The sequence below is a fragment of the Glycine soja genome, chromosome 18 (assembly GCF_004193775.1).
Source record: "Glycine soja cultivar W05 chromosome 18, ASM419377v2, whole genome shotgun sequence".
Lineage (NCBI taxonomy): Eukaryota > Viridiplantae > Streptophyta > Magnoliopsida > Fabales > Fabaceae > Glycine > Glycine soja.
The window spans coordinates 57,084,144-57,106,731 of NC_041019.1; the positions used below are offsets into that span (position 1 = coordinate 57,084,144).

At 32.1% G+C, this 22,588-nt stretch overlaps 3 protein-coding genes across 4 annotated transcripts; 1 reads left to right on the forward strand and 2 right to left on the reverse strand.

The window, feature by feature from the left end:
* The first annotated feature begins 1,553 nt into the window (after positions 1 to 1,553).
* LOC114396828 (mannose-6-phosphate isomerase 1-like) lies at positions 1,554 to 5,751 on the forward strand. The gene is made up of 5 exons (XM_028359010.1): positions 1,554 to 2,205; positions 2,305 to 2,472; positions 3,848 to 4,060; positions 4,413 to 4,679; positions 5,146 to 5,751. Exons 1-5 carry the CDS (start codon positions 1,906 to 1,908, stop codon positions 5,461 to 5,463), a joined length of 1,266 nt encoding a protein of 421 aa, XP_028214811.1. The 5' UTR covers positions 1,554 to 1,905; the 3' UTR covers positions 5,464 to 5,751.
* Positions 5,752 to 7,410: 1,659 nt separating this feature from the next.
* LOC114395432 lies at positions 7,411 to 11,057 on the reverse strand. 2 transcript variants are annotated; one of them, XM_028357214.1, is made up of 8 exons: positions 10,471 to 10,941; positions 10,251 to 10,295; positions 9,725 to 9,854; positions 8,983 to 9,046; positions 8,829 to 8,877; positions 8,652 to 8,749; positions 7,991 to 8,129; positions 7,411 to 7,802 (listed from the first exon to the last, which is right to left on the reverse strand). In XM_028357214.1, exons 1-8 carry the CDS (start codon positions 10,792 to 10,794, stop codon positions 7,656 to 7,658), a joined length of 996 nt encoding a protein of 331 aa, XP_028213015.1. In that variant the 5' UTR covers positions 10,795 to 10,941; the 3' UTR covers positions 7,411 to 7,655. The 2 variants fall into 2 exon arrangements, with proteins under 2 accessions (XP_028213015.1, XP_028213016.1); XM_028357215.1 differs by having other exon boundaries at positions 7,448 to 7,802; positions 8,983 to 9,043; positions 10,471 to 11,057.
* A 2,730-nt stretch (positions 11,058 to 13,787) lies between these two features.
* LOC114395462 (protein ABA DEFICIENT 4, chloroplastic-like) lies at positions 13,788 to 17,411 on the reverse strand. Its single transcript, XM_028357250.1, has 6 exons — positions 17,096 to 17,411; positions 16,223 to 16,436; positions 14,782 to 14,882; positions 14,362 to 14,490; positions 14,191 to 14,279; positions 13,788 to 14,113 (listed from the first exon to the last, which is right to left on the reverse strand). Exons 1-6 carry the CDS (start codon positions 17,138 to 17,140, stop codon positions 13,966 to 13,968), a joined length of 726 nt encoding a protein of 241 aa, XP_028213051.1. The 5' UTR covers positions 17,141 to 17,411; the 3' UTR covers positions 13,788 to 13,965.
* Between the last annotated feature and the right edge of the window lie 5,177 nt (positions 17,412 to 22,588).

Below are 22,588 nucleotides of genomic sequence, written 5' to 3' on the forward strand. Positions count from 1 at the left end.
TTAAAGTAATTTGATAAAAATATTCTTCATAAACTTATATAAAAATTCTCAAAACTATTTTTACTGACCAAATAAATTTCATCCATCCTAAAAATTTAGGATTAAAAAAACTAATCATTGTTTCTTTCCTTGTACCAAAAGTTACAAAGCATCTATTAGTTTTGTTAATGACTAATTTTTATTAAAATAATTATTATTTTTATTTATAAAATCCAAATCTAAGACCGGTTTGTAATACTATCTTATAATGTAGGTTATGATTTAATTCAATCCTAAAAAATCGACTTGTAAAATAAGAGTTGTCTATAATGTATATGTATTGTTTTTTTATCATATGTGAGATCTCCAATGTACCTCTCACACCAAAGACTAGACATCTAGAGCCTGAAGTCCACAAGTTAAACATTTGTATGTGGTTTGATAGCAGCTCAATAGGAGTGATGTGATAGATCCACCAATAATTTTTAAGATAGACTTTTATATCATCTTAAAATATGAATTCAAAACTAACTCAACTCTACAAAATTAACTTATAAGGTGAAACTTACATTCACTTATATATACATTATTTTAATCATATCACTAATGGATGTATGATCTGATGCAATTAAAAGTTTTATTTCCATATATGTTGTACCGTATTGATCATTCATTGATTGACTCACGACTTCAAGTCTATCCGTGCTTAAGGCACTTGAGGCTGAAAAATTATGTATCGCACTAGTTGTCCGCTAGACACTCGAGATCGGAGGAATATGTACCACATTGATCTTTCGATGATTGTCTCATGATTTCTCTCATATAGCTTAATCTTTATCAATCAATTTTGGATCCAATTCTTACTAATAATGGTAAATCATTTTTTATATCTCCCACTGGAGCTAAAATAATTGTCTAAAAATTGTTATAAGGAACTCATAATAATGATTAATGGAAATTAAAGAGAGAAACAACCGTTACAAAGCTTAAAAGGAGGACATGTCCTTAAATGCTTTTGAATTAGATCTCTAAATTATGTGTAAAACTTAATTATAAGAATACATGTATATGTGAAAACATATTAGTTAGTAAAAAATATTTTTTTAAATAGATATCAATGCCTTGATAGATCAATCCTTAACTCTAGATTAAGATATATCCTAGATTCATTCAAACATTAATAGTCAACAAATTTTTACAATAACATATATATATATATATATATATATATATATATATAAATTTTTTATAACAACTGCTTCAAAATATATTTAACATAAATTTTTATTAGGCTTTGTATTTTAGAGAATATTTTTTATCAAATAAAGTAATTTTTATTTTATTAGTATGAAATATTAATCAACTTTATTAATAATTAATTTTTACTAAAAATATGAGTAATCATTTTTAGTAAAATATTACTTAAAAGAGACCAAATTCCTAGAACTAACCACTTTTCTGGTATTTCTATTTTGAGTTTGACCAAATGCTAAAGCGGTTTTTTTCCTTAAAAAATAATGTAATGGAAACTGAAACTGAATTACAGTTGCACAAGCGTGGTACAATTGGAAAGAAAGTTCATAAATTGTCTGGATAGACTGACGTTGGTGTATGAAATTTCGTGCTCAAAGACACATCTGAGGAAGAAAAAGTAAACAAAAACAAGCTGAGGAAGGAAAAAAAAAAAAGAGGAAGAACGAAGAAGAAGGATAAGATCACACACATTTGACATCACAACACTTGACAAAGAAGAAAGGGAAGTTTGCATCAGAAAAAGACACGCCCCACCCCTTCCCTTTCCTCCGCTTGCGCCATCTTTCTCTCTCTCTCTCTCTCTGACGCTTCAAATACTCGCCAATGCCTCAATCTCAATTCCCATTCTCTTCTCTTCTCTGAGACTCTCTCCCTATCGTCACCGTCACTGCCATGGAGGATGCCAATCTTCAGAGGCTCCATTGCTCCGTCAAAAACTACGATTGGGGTCTCCCAGGTCGCGTCTCCGAGGTTGCCAGACTCCACGCGCTCAATTCCGCGTCTGAATTCCACGCGGAGGACCCTTACGCCGAGCTTTGGATGGGTACCCATGATTCAGGCCCTTCCTTTTTAGCTTCCTCCAATGGAAATGAGAATGGTGTCTCCCTCAAGGCTTGGATTTCCGAGAACCCTGATGTGCTCGGTCACAAGGTTCTTCACAAATGGGGTTCTGATCTCCCTTTCTTGTTCAAGGTGCGTTTTTTGGATCCCCCTCTCACCCTTTTTTTTTTTTTTTTTGTAAATGGTTGTCTCGGTTTTGACACAAGATTGAATTTTTTTTGCATGCATTAGGTGCTGTCTGTGGGGAAGGCCTTGTCAATTCAAGCTCACCCGGATAAGGAGTTGGCAAGGACTCTGCATAAGTTGCACCCTGATTTGTATAAAGATGGCAATCACAAACCTGAGATGGCCCTTGCACTCACTAATTTTGAGGCTCTCTGTGGATTCATCACTCTCAAGGTACTACTACTCTATTCGTCTGGTTCTATAGTTGTCTTCATTTTAAGTTGAATATTTCTAAATCCTCCTCTTCTGCTAATTTATATGGTAAATAGTCAATGTGTTTTAAATTTTCAAGACATTATTTACTTTTTCGTTTAATACTCTCTTTATAAGGTAGTAGGAAAATTTATAGGAGTAAAAGGATATAACATTACTCTTTTAGTAAGTTTTAGTCCCTGTACAAGAAAACTGTAAGTTTTAATCCCTATAAATGAGTATAAAACTGTCACAAAATCTTATCACCGCAAAAAAAAAAAACTGTCTAAGGACTAAAACTTGCATGTTTTTATACAGGCCTAAAACTTAAAATAAGAAAACTAAATGAATAATTTAACTTTATTATTATATTATTATATTTTTAGTTCTTCAAGTGTTCATGAGTTTTATGAGAATAACTGGTTTTGATTCTCATTGACTGTGTCTGAGAACAATTACTTTATTTTTTATGTTTGTGTTGTCTTTTCCAATTTTAGATTGATATTTTGAGTTTGAGCCTTATTTTATGCAAGAAAATTGGATAGGCTTTATGTGTGAATTTTCAGTCTTAAATTTGTTGTTCAAGGTAATTACATTAGAATATTTTTATGCGTTCGTTGATAGGTTGATGTGTTAAAAGTCACTTTTTTAAAGTTAAAAAATATTCAGTACTCATGGACTTTGAGTGATTGGATAAGAACTGCCTACCTGTTAGGTACAATCCCTGTGATGTGACTTAGTGATCCTTTTTTCTGCTCATTTTACTTTCGTTATTATGTCAATCACGTTTCCCCTTGTTCAAAGGCTCCTTTCTGATGCAATGCAATCTGTGATAGCCGACCAAACAATTAACTAGAGCAACATGTGAAAAAAATCAAATGATAACCATTTGAATGAATGAAATATGAAAGCGTTAGATATAGAGCAGATAGTGGAAGCTTGATTTGTTTTTATTATGAATCTGCTAGTGTGGGACTGCCAAACTACAGCTATGTTGCTTTAATTTGAGGTGTCCACGAGATTGGTTTCGGCTTTAGGGGAATTTTGACGTCTGTTGTTATTTTCTTTTGGTTTACCTGCATTTCTGCCTTTACATGAGTAATTGATGACTCATCGGTGTAATAACAGGGAGCAGCTTGGATTGGGGGAACCCATAAAATTAATTCTTTAGCTTATGTAATTTTGCTGCCATGGTTTATTTCTGTAATTCTCTTAAGATGAGAAATTAAATCTGTATTTTATCAATTACATTAACTCAAGCATTAGAAAGTCTATTTATGGTAGATGCAATGACATTTTTTAATGGTTTGTTTAAATGCACTGTTACAAATGAGCAATCTGCCCTGTTTCTGTTTAGGAGCTCAAGGGTGTGCTTCATACTGTTCCTGAAATTGTGGAACTGGTTGGTGCTACAAATACAAACCTGGTCTTACAAACTAATGATCAGGATGGTGAAGAGAAGGTCAAACCTGTTCTGCAGGCAGTGTTCACCGACCTCATGTCAGCTAGTAAAGATAGAGTAACGGATGCAGTAAACAGATTGAAAAGCTGTCTGCTTAAGAAGAGTGAGGTTAGTTGATTACTTGCAATAATATATAATCCGTGTGAACGTGAGAGATGCATGACATATTTTTACAAAGGATTAGAAATATGTAGTGGTTTTAGTTTGTCTTTAGGGTCACATAAACTCTATGGTCAAGAGTAATGAATACGACTACTTATACTGTTATCATTTATCTTCTTTACTTCCATTCATCCATATTGTGTACTGGATAGAGGATACTGGCAGTTTTACTATTCAGATGCTTTCACCTTTTTGTTGCATTATTAATCTCTTTATTCTGTTCTAAGTTTGTTTATTACTTTATTTTCTTTTTTGTTGAATTATGCAATTAATGCCGTATCTTCTCTTTTTGCATCAGGTGAGGCAGTTGACAGATAAAGAGCAGCTGGTGCTGCGGTTGGAAAAACAATACCCAGCTGATGTTGGTGTCATAGCAGCCTTCTTTCTTAACCATGTAAAACTCAATCCTGGTGAAGCTTTGTTCCTCGGGGCAAATGAACCACATGCATATTTATCTGGGGAGTGTGTTGAATGCATGGCAACTTCTGACAATGTTGTGCGAGCTGGCCTAACTCCCAAACACAGAGATGTCCAGACCCTTTGCTCCATGCTCACATACAAACAGGTAAAATGATACATCAAGGCTGTTGCTGCATCTTTTCAATCAGATATTCAGCTTACTTGAAGGACTTTACTTTTTCCTTTGGTTATTATTCGATAGGAATGTCAATAATGACTGTTTAAACCTTTTACTTCAGCCACACACCTGATCACTAAGCTTAGGCACTAATAATTTTCTTTCTTGTTTGAATTTCATTTGGGCCTTGGATTGATCCATATTGGTGCCTTCTCTTTGTTTCTTGCATCCTTGGACTTCATAATACCACATGGATTGCTTGGTTGGTTATTTTTTTGTGCAATATTTACTCAACTGTTGGCCTGTGCATGCATACTAGTAGGCATGCATATATAGTTGAAGACTGAACACACATTTTGAGAGAAGATTACCCTTGCTTGCAATAGTCACTCAATTTATGCCATGAATACGAAATTTGGTGTTTGAGGACATTTCTCTCTCTATTTTCTTACAGGGTTCTCCTGAAATCTTGCGTGGAGTATCTGTTAATCCATATGTAAATAAATATACTCCACCATTTGAGGAATTTGAGATTGATCGTTGCATTCTTCCTCAAGGGGAAACAGTGGTGTTCCCAGCAGTTCCAGGTCCTTCGATCTTTTTGGTCACAGTTGGTGAAGGAACAATGAATACAGGATTACCCAAAGGACATGTGGTCACCGAAGGTGATGTTCTTTTTGCAGCAGCTAACACTGAGATTAGTGTTACTAGTGCATCCGAGTTGAATTTGTACAGAACAGGGGTAAATAGCAAGTTTTTTCAAGCTTCATAAGTTTCAACAGGGGATCACCCAAATTTTTATTTTTTTTGGTCATATGCTGTTGGGAGTCAAATAATGCAACTATCTGTTGCGTGTAATAGAAGCAGTTTAATGTACATGCAAGAGTAAAAAAAATCACTTAGTATATTGAGTCTTAGAGAAATGTTCATTATAGAGAGGTGGGTTGTCAATTGTCATTCGTTTGTTGTTCATAATAATGTTCGTTAAAAGCCTTTTCGGATGGTATTCCTATTAATCATTTTATATCAATAAATGAAGGGCCTACAATTATTTTTTATATAAGCATGCTTACATTGAATTTTGTTGAACTAAAAAATTAATAAACATAACACATGAGGCCTGATATAAGTCCGATCATAGAATGGGTCCTCTGCAATGATATTGTGAGACTTGACCATTTGTTTTTTTTAATCACTTGAGAGAATCCTTTCTCGACTGATCAATATTTAAATCATTGCCTACAATATGGAGCATGCTTGTTTTAATCAATTCCTTATATGGTTACATGTTAGTTTATGGCTGAAATTAATTTGGCCACATATGTTTGGTGATTCACAAATAATTCTATTATAATCTTTTAAAATAATGTAAATAATAAGAAGTCAAACAGCTAGAAATCCCAAAAGTGGAACTTGAGATTCAAGTGAAAAGTTTAGAAATAATTAACAAGCTGATGTGAGTGAGTCATTGTCAGACTAATTACTAACTACCTAATGCAAAGTCTGTAGAAATTAACTTTTTGCATGCTGCATTTGGGTTTAGAAAGAAATAGAACAAAGATTGAAGTCTGTGCGGTGGTGAAGTGGTACATCCAATATCAAGGTTTACCAAACCTCAGTTTCAGCTTAAAGACCTACTGGCAATTTGTTTCTAAGTCGTTCACCGACATATGGTATTAAGAAAAAACATTTATCAGACCTGACCCATTCATCATCAAGCTCTTTTAAATATGGCATTATAAAATCAAATAAACAAATGTGCCAAACAATTAGATCGCATGCCTTAATTCTTTAAAGCGGAAGACCAAATATTAAAAAAAAAACGCATCTAGTTTTCAATTGGCATCTCAAATGGAACCTCCAGAAAAAATGCGCATAATATTTGTATATTAAATCAAGGATAACTACCCGATATCTTTTGACACTGATGGATCCCTAGAAGCGTATGGCCCTTGGAAAAACATTAGCTTCTTTTATTTTCTTAACGTGATTTTTTTTTTTTTTTGTGATGTTAAGGAATGATGGAACCCTTAATGGAATATCTTTGCATATACGCCATTTTTGGTCAATAAAAGGGATTCAATTTAAAGGAGCAATCACAATAAAGAAGCTTGCTCAATGCAGCAGCAACAAAACAAAACAAAGAAAAAAGGAAGGGTTAATGGTGTTTTTGACTTTTTGGTGTCTAAAAAATGAGTTTCTTTTTTTTTTAGTCTTCAATTTTTAAAATCATAAGTTTTCATCCATGTATTCTTTAAATACCCAAACTGAAATCCCTAAATCTAGCAATGTAGGGGGCAAAAACTTATAATTTTAGGGATTAAATTTTGGATATTTAAAAAATAAAAAATAGGAAAACTTGAGGAGTAGTTAGTGAAATTTTCGCTTTAAAAGGTACAAAGACGAAAACTTCGAAGTCAAGGACTAAAACAAACATGACTCGCTTATCATGAACTAAGCATCATCAATCCAAAAAGAAAATGTATCAGTCTAGCACACGTTTTACATCTATAGAAACAAAACTACCGGGAAGAGCACCTAATTCAACACAAACATATTTACTATAGTATCTCCAGCATTTTTGTTTCCAAGATCATCATTAGGTTATTTGAGTTGACCCTATTAAAAATTTCGACCTAAGCCATCTCAAGGAAATGGGGAAACTTTCATCTGCTAGTTCATTCGCTTATCAATACCAATGCGAGTTAGCGAGAGTCTATACTTAAAAACAAGTACATTGGAATGCTCATAGATGTGCAAATATTAATATGAATGGTGGAGATAGGATATTAGAATCATTGTATTACAACTCAATCACATATCTACTTGGACCTAACATTATTACCTACCTTGAAGCTTGGAACACCTACATTACATCAATTGTAAATATTTGAAGCAAGACAACTAATTGCATGTACTCTTAGTAAAATGAGATAATGAACTTCCTCTGCTATTTCTTGCTTCTTACTTCTCTGAACCATTTAGCCACGAAAAAATTACTTCTGCACCTTTCTCCCACGAAACATCCAACATCATGTCATGGGCAATTGCATCAACACATACTGGTGGCACCCCATAAAACTTAGCTGTTTCTTTGAGTCCCTCAGCATCCTATAACCAACAAAGGGGGGAAATCACCCAAATGAAAAAAGTGTGCACTAACAAAATTCAAATCAATGTTACAGAAATATTGGTAGAGAAGGTAACTGGGCAATAATAATTCAATGGATTAGACAAAAATTCCTTGGAGGAGAAAAAGCACTTAGTTACTTAAAACCAATTTGTAGACATAAAATTACCACAATGAAGTCATCCTTTGCACCCAACACAAGAATTTCAAAAGGGCAGTTTGGCACTGAAGGAACTGGAAGAGATGCATTCAGCTTTCTTAAATCAAACAATGGCATCCTGGAACTTTCTTTCATTAGCTCTTGATATCTGAAATATGAGAACAAGCCAAAAAGGCTTCAGGACTTCAAATAAGCATGAAAATCGACAAAAATAATTCAGGATAAAAAGATATCACAGTCATGTTATTGACAATCACTATTTCATGACACCAAAACATTCCATTTTGGTCCCATATGTCTCAAACTCTGCTAAAAAATATTAACAGAAATAAATTCTGTAGTGATCATGAATTGATGTAAATATTATTAAAATGCATGAAACTGGCTCCAGCATGTCCACATTAATATTCTGGCACCACACCACTCACAAAGTATATATATATATATATGTATATATATATATGTATGCCAAAGCCAAGAACAAAAAGAAATAAGAGTAACTTTAGAACCAAGTTCAATAAAAATTAATAATGTTTTGGCACATGACGGTATATGGCATAGTCCATTTCCACAATCTTGTAAGTAGTAACAAGTCATGAATATATCACTAAGCATCATCTCTCTGTTTCAAAATGCAATGGAAATGCTAATGGGGGAATGGAAATCAAACCTTCTAACAACATGATCCTCCATAGTGGCTGAGAAAAATGTCTCCCTACAAAGAGATAGGGAGGTCTGAAAGGCTTTTGCTGCCAAGCTGCGTGTCACCTGCCAGGTGGTGGATACAAGCATATCAGAAGATAAACACAGAAGAAGTCACATTCTTCAGAAAATTCAGTCCAAATACCTTGAAGGCAACAATTGGCTTGGAAAAGATATAACGCCAGACTATCCCACTAATAAAAGTAAAGAAGAAATATCAACCAATGCAATCACAGTTAAAGGTTCATCTTTCTCTCTTAAATAATATCAGCAGCATACTTGAGAGTTTAGTTAGTTACCTATTACCAGAAGGAGGTACAGAGCAAACAAGGACAGCTCCTTTAAGCTTTGGGTATAAATCTTCTATTTATAGAATCAAGCTCAAATAGAATTAGCATAATTGACTAAAAATAAAAAATTATCAAAAGAGAATAGTAGGTTTTTCACACACACGCACACACATACATACGAAGGGAGAGCAGAGAAAAATAAAAGACAAAATGATAACATAAAAGACACCTAATGCACACACCAGAGGCCTATACTGTACACATTGCACAAGTTGTGTCTGATGTGACATATTGTCATCGACTATATGTGAATAGCCACTCATAGGAGTGTTCATAGATTGAAATGAAATGGTTTTGAAGGACAAAATCATCGTATTCAATAACATCAATTAGTTTGATTCTAAATTTAAGTCTAATCCAATCTAAATCAATTGTTTTGTTAGAGGATAGTAAATAAATCCTACTTTATCTCTTCTACACATCTTTTTATTAAAATTTACTTTTTTAATATAAAACACAACAAATATATAATAAAGAAAACATAACCACTATAACAAATTTCAAATCAATTCAAAACTTAAATATATTAAAAAGATTAGATGCAATTCAAGGGAATAAGACCATGAAGAAAACAAACTAGTAGTGAAATATACTAAGCAATTGCCCATAGTAAGAGCCTAAAATCCAGGACCATTCAATTTAACCATTTTTCAACAAGCAAGTGAACGAATAAGCCAGGGTGAGAAAGCACCTTTGAGTTCGTCACTTCCTAAATTGGAAATATAATATTGAATTATAAGTCCTCCAAATGAATGTCCGACCAAGACAGGTGGTGATCCAATATTTCGACAGATAAAATCTGCAACATCTCTTGCATGTGTCTACTGCAAAACACGGTCCAAACAGGAAACTATAAGAGTATATGACCATAATCCATGATAAAATCTGCCCAATTATCAAACGAAATTTGAAAGTTAATAGATAAACAAAGAGTAAATCGCCAATTTCAGTCTAGAAGTATTATCCTCTCTCCTAAAAAAACTATTTTTCTAGTCTTAGAAATATATGAAATCATGCTAAGTAGTATCCCAAATATTAAAAATCCTTCACATTAACCATTAAACTTTAGTGATAGATATTCGATACTTCGAAATTTACTTAAACAGTTTTATTACGTTAATGACTGACTACATGGGAGAAAGAGTCATACTTAAAAGACGAAATTGATGGTTTATTCTATAAACAAATCTCAACTAGTAAAGGAAGAGGTACCACACCTGAAGTGTACCGGCAACAGAGTCAGGAGGTGAATCACTTTCACCCTGCCCAAAGGGAAATCACCACAAAAATATCACATTTGAAAGTGTTTAAAGATAACAATACCATTGAGTACAGCATCAACATTTGGACACTAAAACTACCAACATACATGACATACTTTTATAACAAAATTTTGGTTCTTTAGTTGAAATGCTAGTTACCCTTTTGAGAATGTACCTGTCCTAACAAGCTAATAGCATAGCAATCGTGGCCAGAAGATGAAAAAAAGGGCAACCAGTGTTCAGCCCAGCACCAAGCAGCGTGGTAGCTTCCATGAACAAAAACCAAAGGAGGGTACTCAAAATTCGTGTTCTTTTTTGCACCCTTTTGCACAATCACCTCCATGCTTAGACCACTGGGGAGCTCGTGGAAATTACGACTCTGCCCTTGCTTCAGATCGTATTGCACACGCATCTTCTTCTCTCTGCTCAGAACCGCCACAGTCTTCAAATTGGAACTGTTCACGAAAAGTGTGTGCGACCCAGAAACACAAATAGCCATTGCCTCTCTTGTTATCTTCAAAGTTTCGGCCTTTGGTGCCAACAAGATAAGGGGCACGTCACGCAACAGCAACGGTAACACCAAGCTCTTCTTCTCACTGTTTTCTGCTGCTTCTTCTCTCTGGTTGAGTGTAATAGAATAAAATAGAAAATTAAATTTATTAAAATGAATAGACAAAGAAATAAAGTCCTAAATGTGATTAATTTGACAGTAAAAAGAGATTTGGGAATTGGGATACTTGTTGTGTTGTTTGGTTTTTCTTTTATTCATGTTTGAAGAATGGAAAAATATGTCTATGTTGATTCTTTGATAGTTGTAAAAAAAATTGAAATAAAAAAATGAGAAATTATAAACGTTATTTTTAGGTGTTATTAATATTTCTTCTATATGCTTTGGCTAAATAAAATAAATATATATAATCCATTAAATATCAATATATCACCATTAAATTCCTTTAGAATTAATCATATCTCTAATGTGATGTTTAGATTTTAATGATCTTAGATTTAAATAATAAAAAATCAAAGCCCAAATTCTAAGTAACTTGGAAGTGGGCCGAGATAGAACGCACTGGCCCAAATTCTGCAGCACAAAAAGGGAGTGGGATACCGTTATTGTTCGACTGAGCAGCCACCCACCCACCCTTCAGCGAAGGTAAACCCTTTTGCTTATGTTTCATATTTTTTCATTTTTTCTGTTCAATGAGTGGCTTTTTTTGTTTCAATTTCAAGATTATTGGCTGCACCATGTTTTATTCATTCAGCTAAATCACTGACTCTAATTGTTCAGTATGTGAAGACTCAAAAGGCGTTATTTTTATTTTTATTATTTGTAGATATATTGTTTGACGAAATGTCTGCATGTATGTACGTTTGTTAATTATACCCAATTGTAGTTTATGCTGGTTTTGATGTTGGAATTTCTGCTGAACCTTAAACTTTGTATGGTTGAGGACATAGGTTGAGTTGAGGTTGTCTTTTCGATTTATATGTAAATATGTAAATGATTCCCTCCCTGGACTTGAATTCCCCAATTTGCTTGCTTGCTGTGTTCAAATATGCAAAGTCAGAGTGCATGATTGTGGATTCGGAACCTGATTCTAGGATTTTCCATGCTTCAAATTGATTTTGAGCTTCATATTTTTGTTTTCTTATTCTTGTGTTTCAGAACAATTCCAAATCACATATATTTTTTAAGCTTCCATCGTGTTGTGCTTTGGTACTTTGTAGTTCTATTGTCTTTGATTAGTATCAATGCCACGCTTAAATAATGAAGCATCTACCCTCGGTTTTATTCTCTGATTGTTTAAAACACAGAGATGGAGGCACAATCTTGTGATGCTAGGCCACATTTGAAGGCCACATTTCGTCTTGGCTCAGAATCATATTCTGTTCAGGCAAACAAAGGTTCCTTATCAGAACAATTGGTTTCACTGAAAGAGGAGAGCATGACCATATTGAAGGATTTCATAACAAAGCATAATGTTCCTCATGATGTCCCAGACGAGCCATTAGAAGCTTCTTCAGATGATGATGATATTCCCGAGAAGCCTCAAGGGAAGTCTAAGAAAACCAAGTTGACTTAGCTTTGACATGTGGTTTGATCGGTCTGAATCATTTGATGTATGTATTGTATGATTGAACTTTTAGTTAGTTTATTGAAAAATTTACGAAAGTAGCAGTTTGGTGACAAACTACAACACATACCAAGTTTTAGCTTTATGGAAGTAAGATTGTGTTTCGCCGTTCATGTATTTTCAGCTGTTCTTTTCCGTCTGTATGGTTCTTTTTGCAGCCAAAGTATTGTTTGTTTGGGACCTTCAACGGTTCTAACTAGACTAGAGAGATGCATTATGCTGCCCAGGCTAACAAAATAGCAACTTTTAGTATTTTTGCCTACATAAAGTAATGTAAAAAAAAAGTATTGACAAAAGATGATATTAACTGAGAATTCCAAATACAAATGCTGGATAGAATTTTAAAATTTAACGTTTCTATCGTGCTTGGGATTGGCTCTTACACAGGAATTTCTCCTGTTTATTAAGTGTTTATAAATATCACATAAATTTGGCATTTAAAAAAAGAAAAAAAAAGTTAAGTCAGTGTAAAAAGCTGCACTTTAGTGATTTTTCTGCGATAAACAATTCTTCACAGAACGTAACTTGCATTTCAAAATTTTCAGCTTAAAGGAAGGCGTATGACACACTCAGCTAAGATAGTAGACACACTCACTTGAGATAGAACAAATAACTAATTATATGATATTTGAATAGAAGACCAAAGTTACTGTGACCATTATTTCCTCCCAACTCATTTTAAATTCTTTATAAATAACGGAATAAAATTTTAAAATTTTAAAAATAAAAATAAAAATGAAGTCTTGTTTATCCCAATCATTAATATGGTAGTTGAATTATGTGAAATTGGACTAGTGTATATTTTGATTTGGTTGGAGGTCTCTGATTCTATATATAATAGTAAAAGCCAATGCCAAATTTGAAAAGGGGTGACGGTATCTAAAATTTAAAATGGTAAAGCAATAAAATTATTTTCAAAGAGCTTCTGGTAGGTTCTAGATTGGAGGGAATGCATTATAGATTTTGTCCTTTGTAGGTGAGTCAGCCCCCAAAGGCCAAAACCATTGGAGAGCAAGGTACCAACTTCTTAGCATCAACCATATTAAATTCACAGGGTAGGGAGACTCATTTTTTAGCCTACACGTACTGATTTTCTTTTAAACACATTTTATCTTCTTTTATTCTTGTTTCTATGAATAGTTTTACTTATGTCATTTTATTTTATCTTACTTTGGAGTTAAAATAAATATTTTAAAAGTTATTTATAATTACACAATTAATACATATATCAAAGGTGCAGTCAGAATAAATTTTCACTTCCTATACATAATTCAAACTCATTTTTTTTGGGTAATAAATTCAAACTCATTTTCCAATTCCAGTTTTTAAAAATTAAGTTTCCTAATTGTTTCCAATGTATAATAAAATTGTTAGTTACTCCTTTTTTTTCCATATATTTCAATTGCCCTTTGGGCACCTTGTGACAGATATGAAGTACCCGAACATTTACAAGTAACTTCAACTCAAACATGAGTTCCTCAAATTCTCAAACTTGAAATGAAATCCTAGTTTGCCTCAATGAAAGCAGATTTCTTCTATAAACCATGACCCTCCTTTCTGGCAGGTTTGGTCATGGATTTGGTGATGACATGAGTAAGAATCCCAATGGGGCAAAAAAACAAGCAAAAAGAAACAGAATGCCGAGTTTCAATCTGATTCTTCAGTCCATCTTGGAAAATATGCCTGAATTCATAACCATGATAACTATCATAAAAAATAATTAAAGAATGAGAAACCAAGATTAAGATAAAATGAATGACCTTGCAGCAAAAAGATCAACAACCAACAGGTGAATCCAGGCAGAGGCCAAAGTCATTTCACTGGAGAACATTTTTGCTATACCAGCCAGCTGCATGAAGCATACACAGTTATGAATTCGATAGAACTCTTTTGGGAAGAGAAACTTCATTGTTGAAAGCATCCATACACACCTCTGGTAGCAAGTATTTACTTGCAAAAATCAACCGAACTGTCTCAGGGGTCCAAGAAAGGTACAATAAATATGCATATAGAATGCTAAGCACTACATAAGGTATACTACTCTCCATGGACTTCTTGGTCTGCATTTTTGCATTTAAGGAAAATGAATCAGGCACACAAACATTAACTACAAAATCAAAACCCAATAAAGAGATATGGGAAAGTAGAATATCCGAATCTGCCAAAATATAATTTTACTACTACAGGAGAAAGGTCCAAGTTTAGTTGGGGATAAATGTATACCTAGCATATCTATGTAAATAATTTTTGCATATTGCATATACTTAAGAAAAGATGTTAATAAACCAAAAAATTGCGGATGAATTGTGATCGTGGATCATTAATTTTCTCAATTGCAGTAAGAAACATACTAGTTCAGATTTTGGAGCTAGAACCATGAGTGTGTAAAATGGGAGCACTGCTATTGTTCCTACTGTAAATACAGTGCTAGTGAGTTGAGATCCTATGAAGCCTGAAAAATAAAGGTAGAAAAATGAATATCATGAAAACATATAGTCACCACCAGTTATACAGGAAAAATGAATGTTCAGTCAACTTTAAACAAAGAGTACAGATGGCCAAAATGATTAAGATAACTATATAACACACCTTTGCTATTTAGAATTACTAATGATGAAAGAATTACTCATTCTGATTATGTTTTACAGTAAAATAGAAATATATCAACAGATAAAAGCAAAACTTTATACCCAACCAGAATAAATGTAATGATTGTAGGAAATTTAGACTACGTGAGTAATAGTTAGTCAATCTCCCCCAACCTGGGGGGATACGAGAAAACTAAATAAGGGAACTCGATTCTTGTGGAATCAAGACACAAACAACACAAAAGAAACTCACAAGTTTGATGCAAGTATTGCTCAATAGGTGCAGTGGAACCTGACGTCTTGCTTACCTTTCTTAGAAATTGAACATCTGCTTGAAGAGCAGATCTGATGGCAAGAGTTTTAAGCACAGAACATAATCAACTTTCAAGCATGTTAGAACAAGTTGTTCAATCAAAATGATTTTCTTCAAGGCTATCAAAATCAAAGTCGGAGTATGCTACATTGTAACAAAAAAGTAGGAAACAGAACAGCAGAGAACGGCAGCCACATAAAAATTGTGGAAGACTAAAGCAAAAGGAACAACTTAATATCAATAACTGGTCTCAAAACTTGCAAAGAATAAAGCCGAGTAACTTAATGAAGCTTTAACTAAGAACAACCACACATTGCAAAGTCATGCAGACAATGAATAGATATTTATAGCTTTCAGTAGTTTCAATGTCCGTGTATATAGTATGTACAATAATTTAGGTTATGGGAATACTCCCAAAAGAGTTAAGCTAACTATATAAATGCATCCTGCGTATCAAATCCTTAACTTGAACTCTTTTTCAATATAAACAATATTAATTTACTAGTAAGACATCCATTTTTATTTTTTTTGTGCATAAGAACCAAAATACATCCAACATTATGCCCAAATCTATTCAATGATAAATTATATCAATGAAGAAACAGCTTGTACCAGTGATATTTATATAAATCAGAATGCAGGGAAATTTTCCAAGGGTGAAAATTACAGCAGACCACTTAGTAATTTTAAAGCAAAGAGACCTAATAGTAAAATCTCCAGCTTCACCTGTAAGAAGCTCTGAGAAATGGAAAACTGCCATCAACATGCAAATCCAAAACACCAGAGACTTTACTAGGGTGCTTAAATTAATTTGGTCCAGTACAAGACACGAATCTTGTTATTTTAAAACTGAGTTTCAAAAGTAGTAAATGTAGCATAAGAAAGGATTACATGAAGCTTGCATTTGACCCCTTTTTGGATAATGAAGAAGCAATCTTGTAGCTTTTGGTTTCACAATAATTCTGGATCCTCCTATGAAACTCCAATCTCCGCTTAAGTTGACTCTACTTCTCACAATGTGTCCGTCACAAAGCTCAGCACCATTACTTCTGATAGGGAAAGCAAAATTTTTCCCCTTCCCAACAGAACCACAAGGTTTCATAGCCTGCCCCAAATGAAAGAAATGGAATCTCAATTGTAAGCAATAAGCATACTTTTTGAGCCCAGAAATACACCTTATGCAATTCCGTAGATAAGAATAATTAAACCACAATGATTGATATTAAACTTTTTTTATTCTCATTGTGAAATAACACAAGAAGGCGCAGATGCTTCTTTAAATGACTGATAAACTCAGTTCAACAAGCAAGGACTATTTCAACAAAACCATAATTGTTACATAAGAGGGAAAGTGCATGAATTCAGAGGTTTTGATGGCCTAGAGTGGCAAGGTTTTGAAATATAAACACTATACCAATAATCAAGGACTATTTTAACTCCACTATACCAACTAGAGCCTAGTATAGATCCATGCAAAGCAAAACAAACAAACAACCTTGTTAAATCTAAGAAAAAAGAAATTCACAAATGCCCATTTCGTTAGAATTGCTTAGGTAATTCAAATCTACGCCAGTTGGCCATTTTCAATCAATAATCATTCAAAGTTTGAAACTTTAGAGTTTAAACGGAAGGCCATTTAAGGGGCAGGTGGGAAAATGAGCACAAGTCCAGAAAAAATACCTCATAAAGAAAAGGTAGGGAATGAAAACAAAAAGTAAAGAGAAATACATGAAAGATTAGAAAGCAGCAATAGGAAAAGTGTACCTTGAGTGTCAATGGAGAATGGGAAAAGCAAGAAGAGAAATACATGATTGAAGGAATAACTGATTCAGCAACAGTGGTCACTTCTTCATATATGAATGAAGAGTGACCGAAATTGGCACTGGAGAAGAGAAAAAAACAACTCAGCGGAGCATTGGAGAGAAGTGAGGAACTGAAACTCAAATAGTTGGAATAGTATGTAAGGAAGGAAAGAGCAACTCAAAGTCTCAAACCAAACAAGTAAAGGCAGTGAAAGCTAACAGAAATTAGCAGTACAACCTTAAATGGATTTTTTTTTTTAACATGTATAGTATAAATGAAAGCACTCAACACACCCTTCAAAGCATTCTTTGATCTTTGCACATTCTCACTTGTCGGTTAAAAATCTGAATGAAATCATTAAATGAGATTCATTAAATTTTATGATTTTTAATAATTTTATGACTTTACATTGAATAATGTGTAACTTGACGAGTAATATTTTCTTAGATAAAGTAAATCGACAAAACAGATGTCAAAATTATTTTGTCTTTTAAAATTTTTATAAAAGTCAAAATTCTAATTTGTCTATTTTATATATATATATATATATATATATATAATATGAAGATAGATAATCATATAGATGGTCTACTTTCTTATTTAAAAATATATAAAAGGAATTGAAGTAGATAACGTTATAATTTTAAAGTTTACAATCTTATTTTTTCATCTTCACTAAAATCACTTATAAAATCTCTAATGTTAAGAAGAAAAAAAATACTTTAAACATATATAAGTACGAGTTTAATGTAATACATATCTTAAATTAATGAAATAAAAAATATTATACCTTCATAATCTGCGAAATATAATTAAGTTGATACTCCTCCTGCTTGATCAACTATTAAATCATGATAGATGGAAAAGAGTAAATGGTGAGTTGCTAGACAAATTTGACATAGACAAAATAAATCGAAGATCACACTTATTTTAAAAAAATATATTTAAAAGAAGTCGACAATACCATTATAAACTTTCAAAATTATAAAATAAGTAGATAATTACATTATTTACTCATATTAAAAAAATATAAAATGTCAACTTCTAATTTTTTTTCAAAAAAAAATAAAGACCAAGTTGACAATGCCAATGACGATTTTCAAAATTTTAAAAATATAATCTTGTTTTGAGAAATCGGCTATTTTATTATTGATTCTTAAATAATTTCAAAATCTCCACTATCGATTTATTACATTATCTGGAAAAATACTTTTACAGCATGCATGTAAATTTGTTTTCATTTATACTATTAGCATGTTTGAAAATATGTTGAGAATAGAGAAATCATATTTGAGACATGAAAATATAATTATTAGTTTACAAAAATCACATTTAAAATATAGAAAATCACGTATAAAATATGAAAACAAGGTAAAAAAAAAAAAGTCACGTTAAATGAACCTCCCTTCCAATTGCACTACTGTCTTTTGTCCTTTCTTTGTCTTATTTGCTTCGTGTAAGTTACATATACTACTGGAAATTTGGAATACATGGCGACGTTTTTCATTCTGATAGACACTACACACACGAACTGATCGACTCCATGTGAGGCTTAACCTCAGCTTCTTGTTTCAAAATTCTACAGCTTTACTAGAAGAGTAAATAGTTTGTGATATAGAATTTTTAATTAGGCTGTAATCTAGTAATTTTATTTTTAAGATAAATTTATTAATTTTTATAATAATTATCTTTAAAATCATATATATCATTATTTGTATATATTATAATTTTTTTTAACTTTTATTAGAGGTAACCAAATGAACTACCCAATATTTCAATGTGAGTTACAGCTTTAGCGGGTCCAAAAATTCATATTCGATTTGGATTTCTAAATAAAATCCAAACCCAATAAAAAATTCATATTCAATACATGCATAAACATTTTTGGATGTTACCAGCCAGCATGCATTTGAACATAGTATCTAAGACAATTACCATACAGGTGAAGAATGTTAATGCATAAAAAGTAATATATTACTATTATTAATTAAGAAACTTAATTAGATTATAAATAATTAATAAATGAATTAACAAATAAATATGAAATATATATATATATATATATATATATATTTCTATAATTTTTGCATAGAAATTATTTTTATTTTGTAAAAATGAAACTAAACATCTTTATTAACTATAAAACTGGAGACAAACATTTACCTAACAAAAGAATGAGAGGCGTATATGGAAAAAGGGACAAGTGTGGTCCTTTGTCTCTTTCCTCCCCCAAATTATTTGAAGTAAGCTACAAAAGTAATAAAAATGGATTCTTAACATTAATCAAGTATAAACCTAAACTCGAATAGCTCTGAAAGTAAGCTACAAAATAATAAATACGTGCAAGTTGCACGTATTTATTATTTTGTTTCAACTTGCATCATTGCACTTGAGCATATATATGATATGATTAACCCTTTGTTCTTGTATGGATACGATATTCAGATTAATTAATCAGATACAGTTCCCAAATCTTGAACAGACTCACGCAGAGAGCACATGCAAATTAACTTTTTATTCTTGTCAGCGTCAGAGAATATAAATGGTAGCACGTGGCACGTTCCCAAATTCTTCCTGCATCAACATATAAACAAGTCAAGGGAGATCTAAAAAAATCACTATACTTTAATTTTATTTTTCTTTTTCTGTACGCAAATTACGCGCGTGTTGATAGATTCATCATCATAGGAACAACCACACTAGACATTGATTAAAATAGAGTTGCCTAGTTTCACGGAAAAGTCAAAGGGGTTGTCAGTTTCTGAAGTGGATGCCAACTCTTCAAAGTTTGAGGCAACAATCACAAAGCCTTCTTCCACTTGCTCCCAAATGGTTTCTTTGTCTCTCAAAAGACAACTTCGCCACCTCCATTCAGCTTTCACTTTTGTTGCCCTGTCCAAGTATTCAACGCCAGAATCATTACTATATCATATTTTTTATTCCACTAGACAAAAAATATTGTCATTTGATATTGGTATTTTTAAGTGATTTATATATAAAGTAAAAGATTATATTTTATTAGATAAAACTTATTTGAATGGATGCATTAAAAGTTATTTTTATTTCAACTTTCAAGAAAACTTATTTATTATAGTTGATGACAATCTTCACTATAAATAGAGAAAAGAATTATAATGGAAAAGACACACATGAACAGAGAGTATGCGAGAAGAGAGATTGTTTATTGTGAAACAAAGTTACTTTATTAAGAAAAAAGTGTCTTTGAGGTATTATCATTTCTTATAATCATTGGGTAGGGTACTCGGGTTTGTAAAGTGATACACTATTTAGGATGAGTTGCAATCTTGTAATCATTTTTGTGATAGGAAAAATACTTTTGAGACATTTTTGTGGATGTAGACAAGAAGTGTCGAACCACGTTAAATTTTTGTGTTTGTTATTATTTTTCCTACGGTATAATCTTTGTTATATTCTCACGATTGTCTGTAGATATAGGTAATTTTGTTTGTGGGAGCATTGATTACCCAGCAGTGATATCAAAACTATGGTTAGAAGCACACAAAGGTTTGAGATACCATTGTTTGATGAAAAAAAATAAATTTTATGATTTGACAGAGTACTATTCAAGACCTTTTGGTGCAGTAAGGTCTTAATCAGACGTTATAAGATGAAAAACCATTTTCTATAAATAAAATCGAGTGGACTAAGATCCAAAGAAGGGATATTAAAACACAATGTGTTGAAGGAAACAACATCGAAGGCCTTGTAGAAGAAGCTCAAGAATATCTATGTTTGAAGATGGAGCTATATCAACTCAAAATAGAGATGAAGGGAGATTTCCATGACCACATCAACAAGTTCAATTAGCCAGTAAGTCAATTGTTGAATGCAAATGATAAACTCTTTGATGAGGAGTAGGTGTTGTTGTTGTTGGCCTCACTACCAATGTCCTTTAAAGTTTTGGTTCAAATGTTACTTGTGAGAAGATCAACTTTGAATTTGGATGAGGTGATTGCTGCTCTTAGAGAAAATGAGAGAATGATGAGAACTGAAAATGTTAATGATGAACACCATGCAATAGTTGTAGTGGAGTCTGAGAGAGGGAGAAATCATTCAAGGAAACATGATGGGCCAAGAGAAAGATCAAAATCGCAATCGCATCCACAACGAGATATGAGTAACATTTAATGTTACTATTGCAATAAGAATGGTCATATGTAAGTAAGGTGCAAACAAATGAAGGAGGACTTGAAGAAATATGAACAAAGATGATGTCAACTAGCAAATTAATGTAGTAAAAAGTATTGAAGATGAAGATGATGTGTTTTTTACAACAAATGATGAGGTTGCTAAAACAAAATGGGTGATGGATTCTGCTACTTCAAATCACATTTGTAGAAATTGAGAGATGTTTGATACTTTGAAAATCGATGAAGAATTCAGTCATTTCAAGTTAGGGAATGATGAAAAAATGAAGGTTGAAAACATAAGGAGCATGAGAATGAAGCTCCATGATAGTGCTATTCAAACTTTATCCTCATGCACCTTGTTTTGAAAATAACCTTCTTACTTAAAGCAATATGTCAAGTATAACATTTAATTGACTTACATGCATTACTATAAAGGGCTAATTTATATTTCTGTATATTCTTATATCTTATTTTGTTTATTGTTAATCAAATTTTAATATTTTCCATAATTCCTTAATATATGCACACAATCGTAACCACAGGTAAAGAGACAAAAAATTAGAGATATTTTTTTCTTTCTTAAACAAGGTATTCATATGGTTAAAGTATTTCTTTTTGTTATATGTATTCTTTTTTTTTATACATATGATCAGGAAATCAAATTTTTATAAATATATATGTCTAAGAAATTTAACTATTTGTTACTTGTGCTGGACTTTATTAGTAAGACTAAGTAATATATATTTAGAATTTGTTTGATAAAACTAGTTAATAAGCTAGCTAAAAATGATTAAGTTAATTTGTTTAACTAAAAATGTTTGATAAAGTTAACTATTAATCTAATTGAAAAATATAAAATGATTCAAAAGACATATTTATATGATTTTTTTTATACAAATTATATTTTTTAGAGAAATTATTATTTTTAGATGATGGTAGTTTTAACTTGTTCATAAATTCAGAATTCTTTCATTTTTTAAAGATAAATATTTTATTTAATATTTAAAACAGGAATAAAATAAGGAATGGACTGTGCTCCTTAACTATGGATTGCTATGCTATTAAAGAAAGTGTTTAAATGCATACATAATTCATCTGAGTTTATGGAGAAAATATGAATGGGATCAATGAAGGCATAAAACATGTAAACGGAGCAGTGTAAATATAAGGAAAAATAATAAATGAGAATACTATGGTAGGTTCGGTAACATGATTATTTTTTTTCATGTTCACTAATTATCATTTCGAGAAATAATGAATCATGTAAATCATGATTTTTAAAAACGACTAAATTTATCTGATT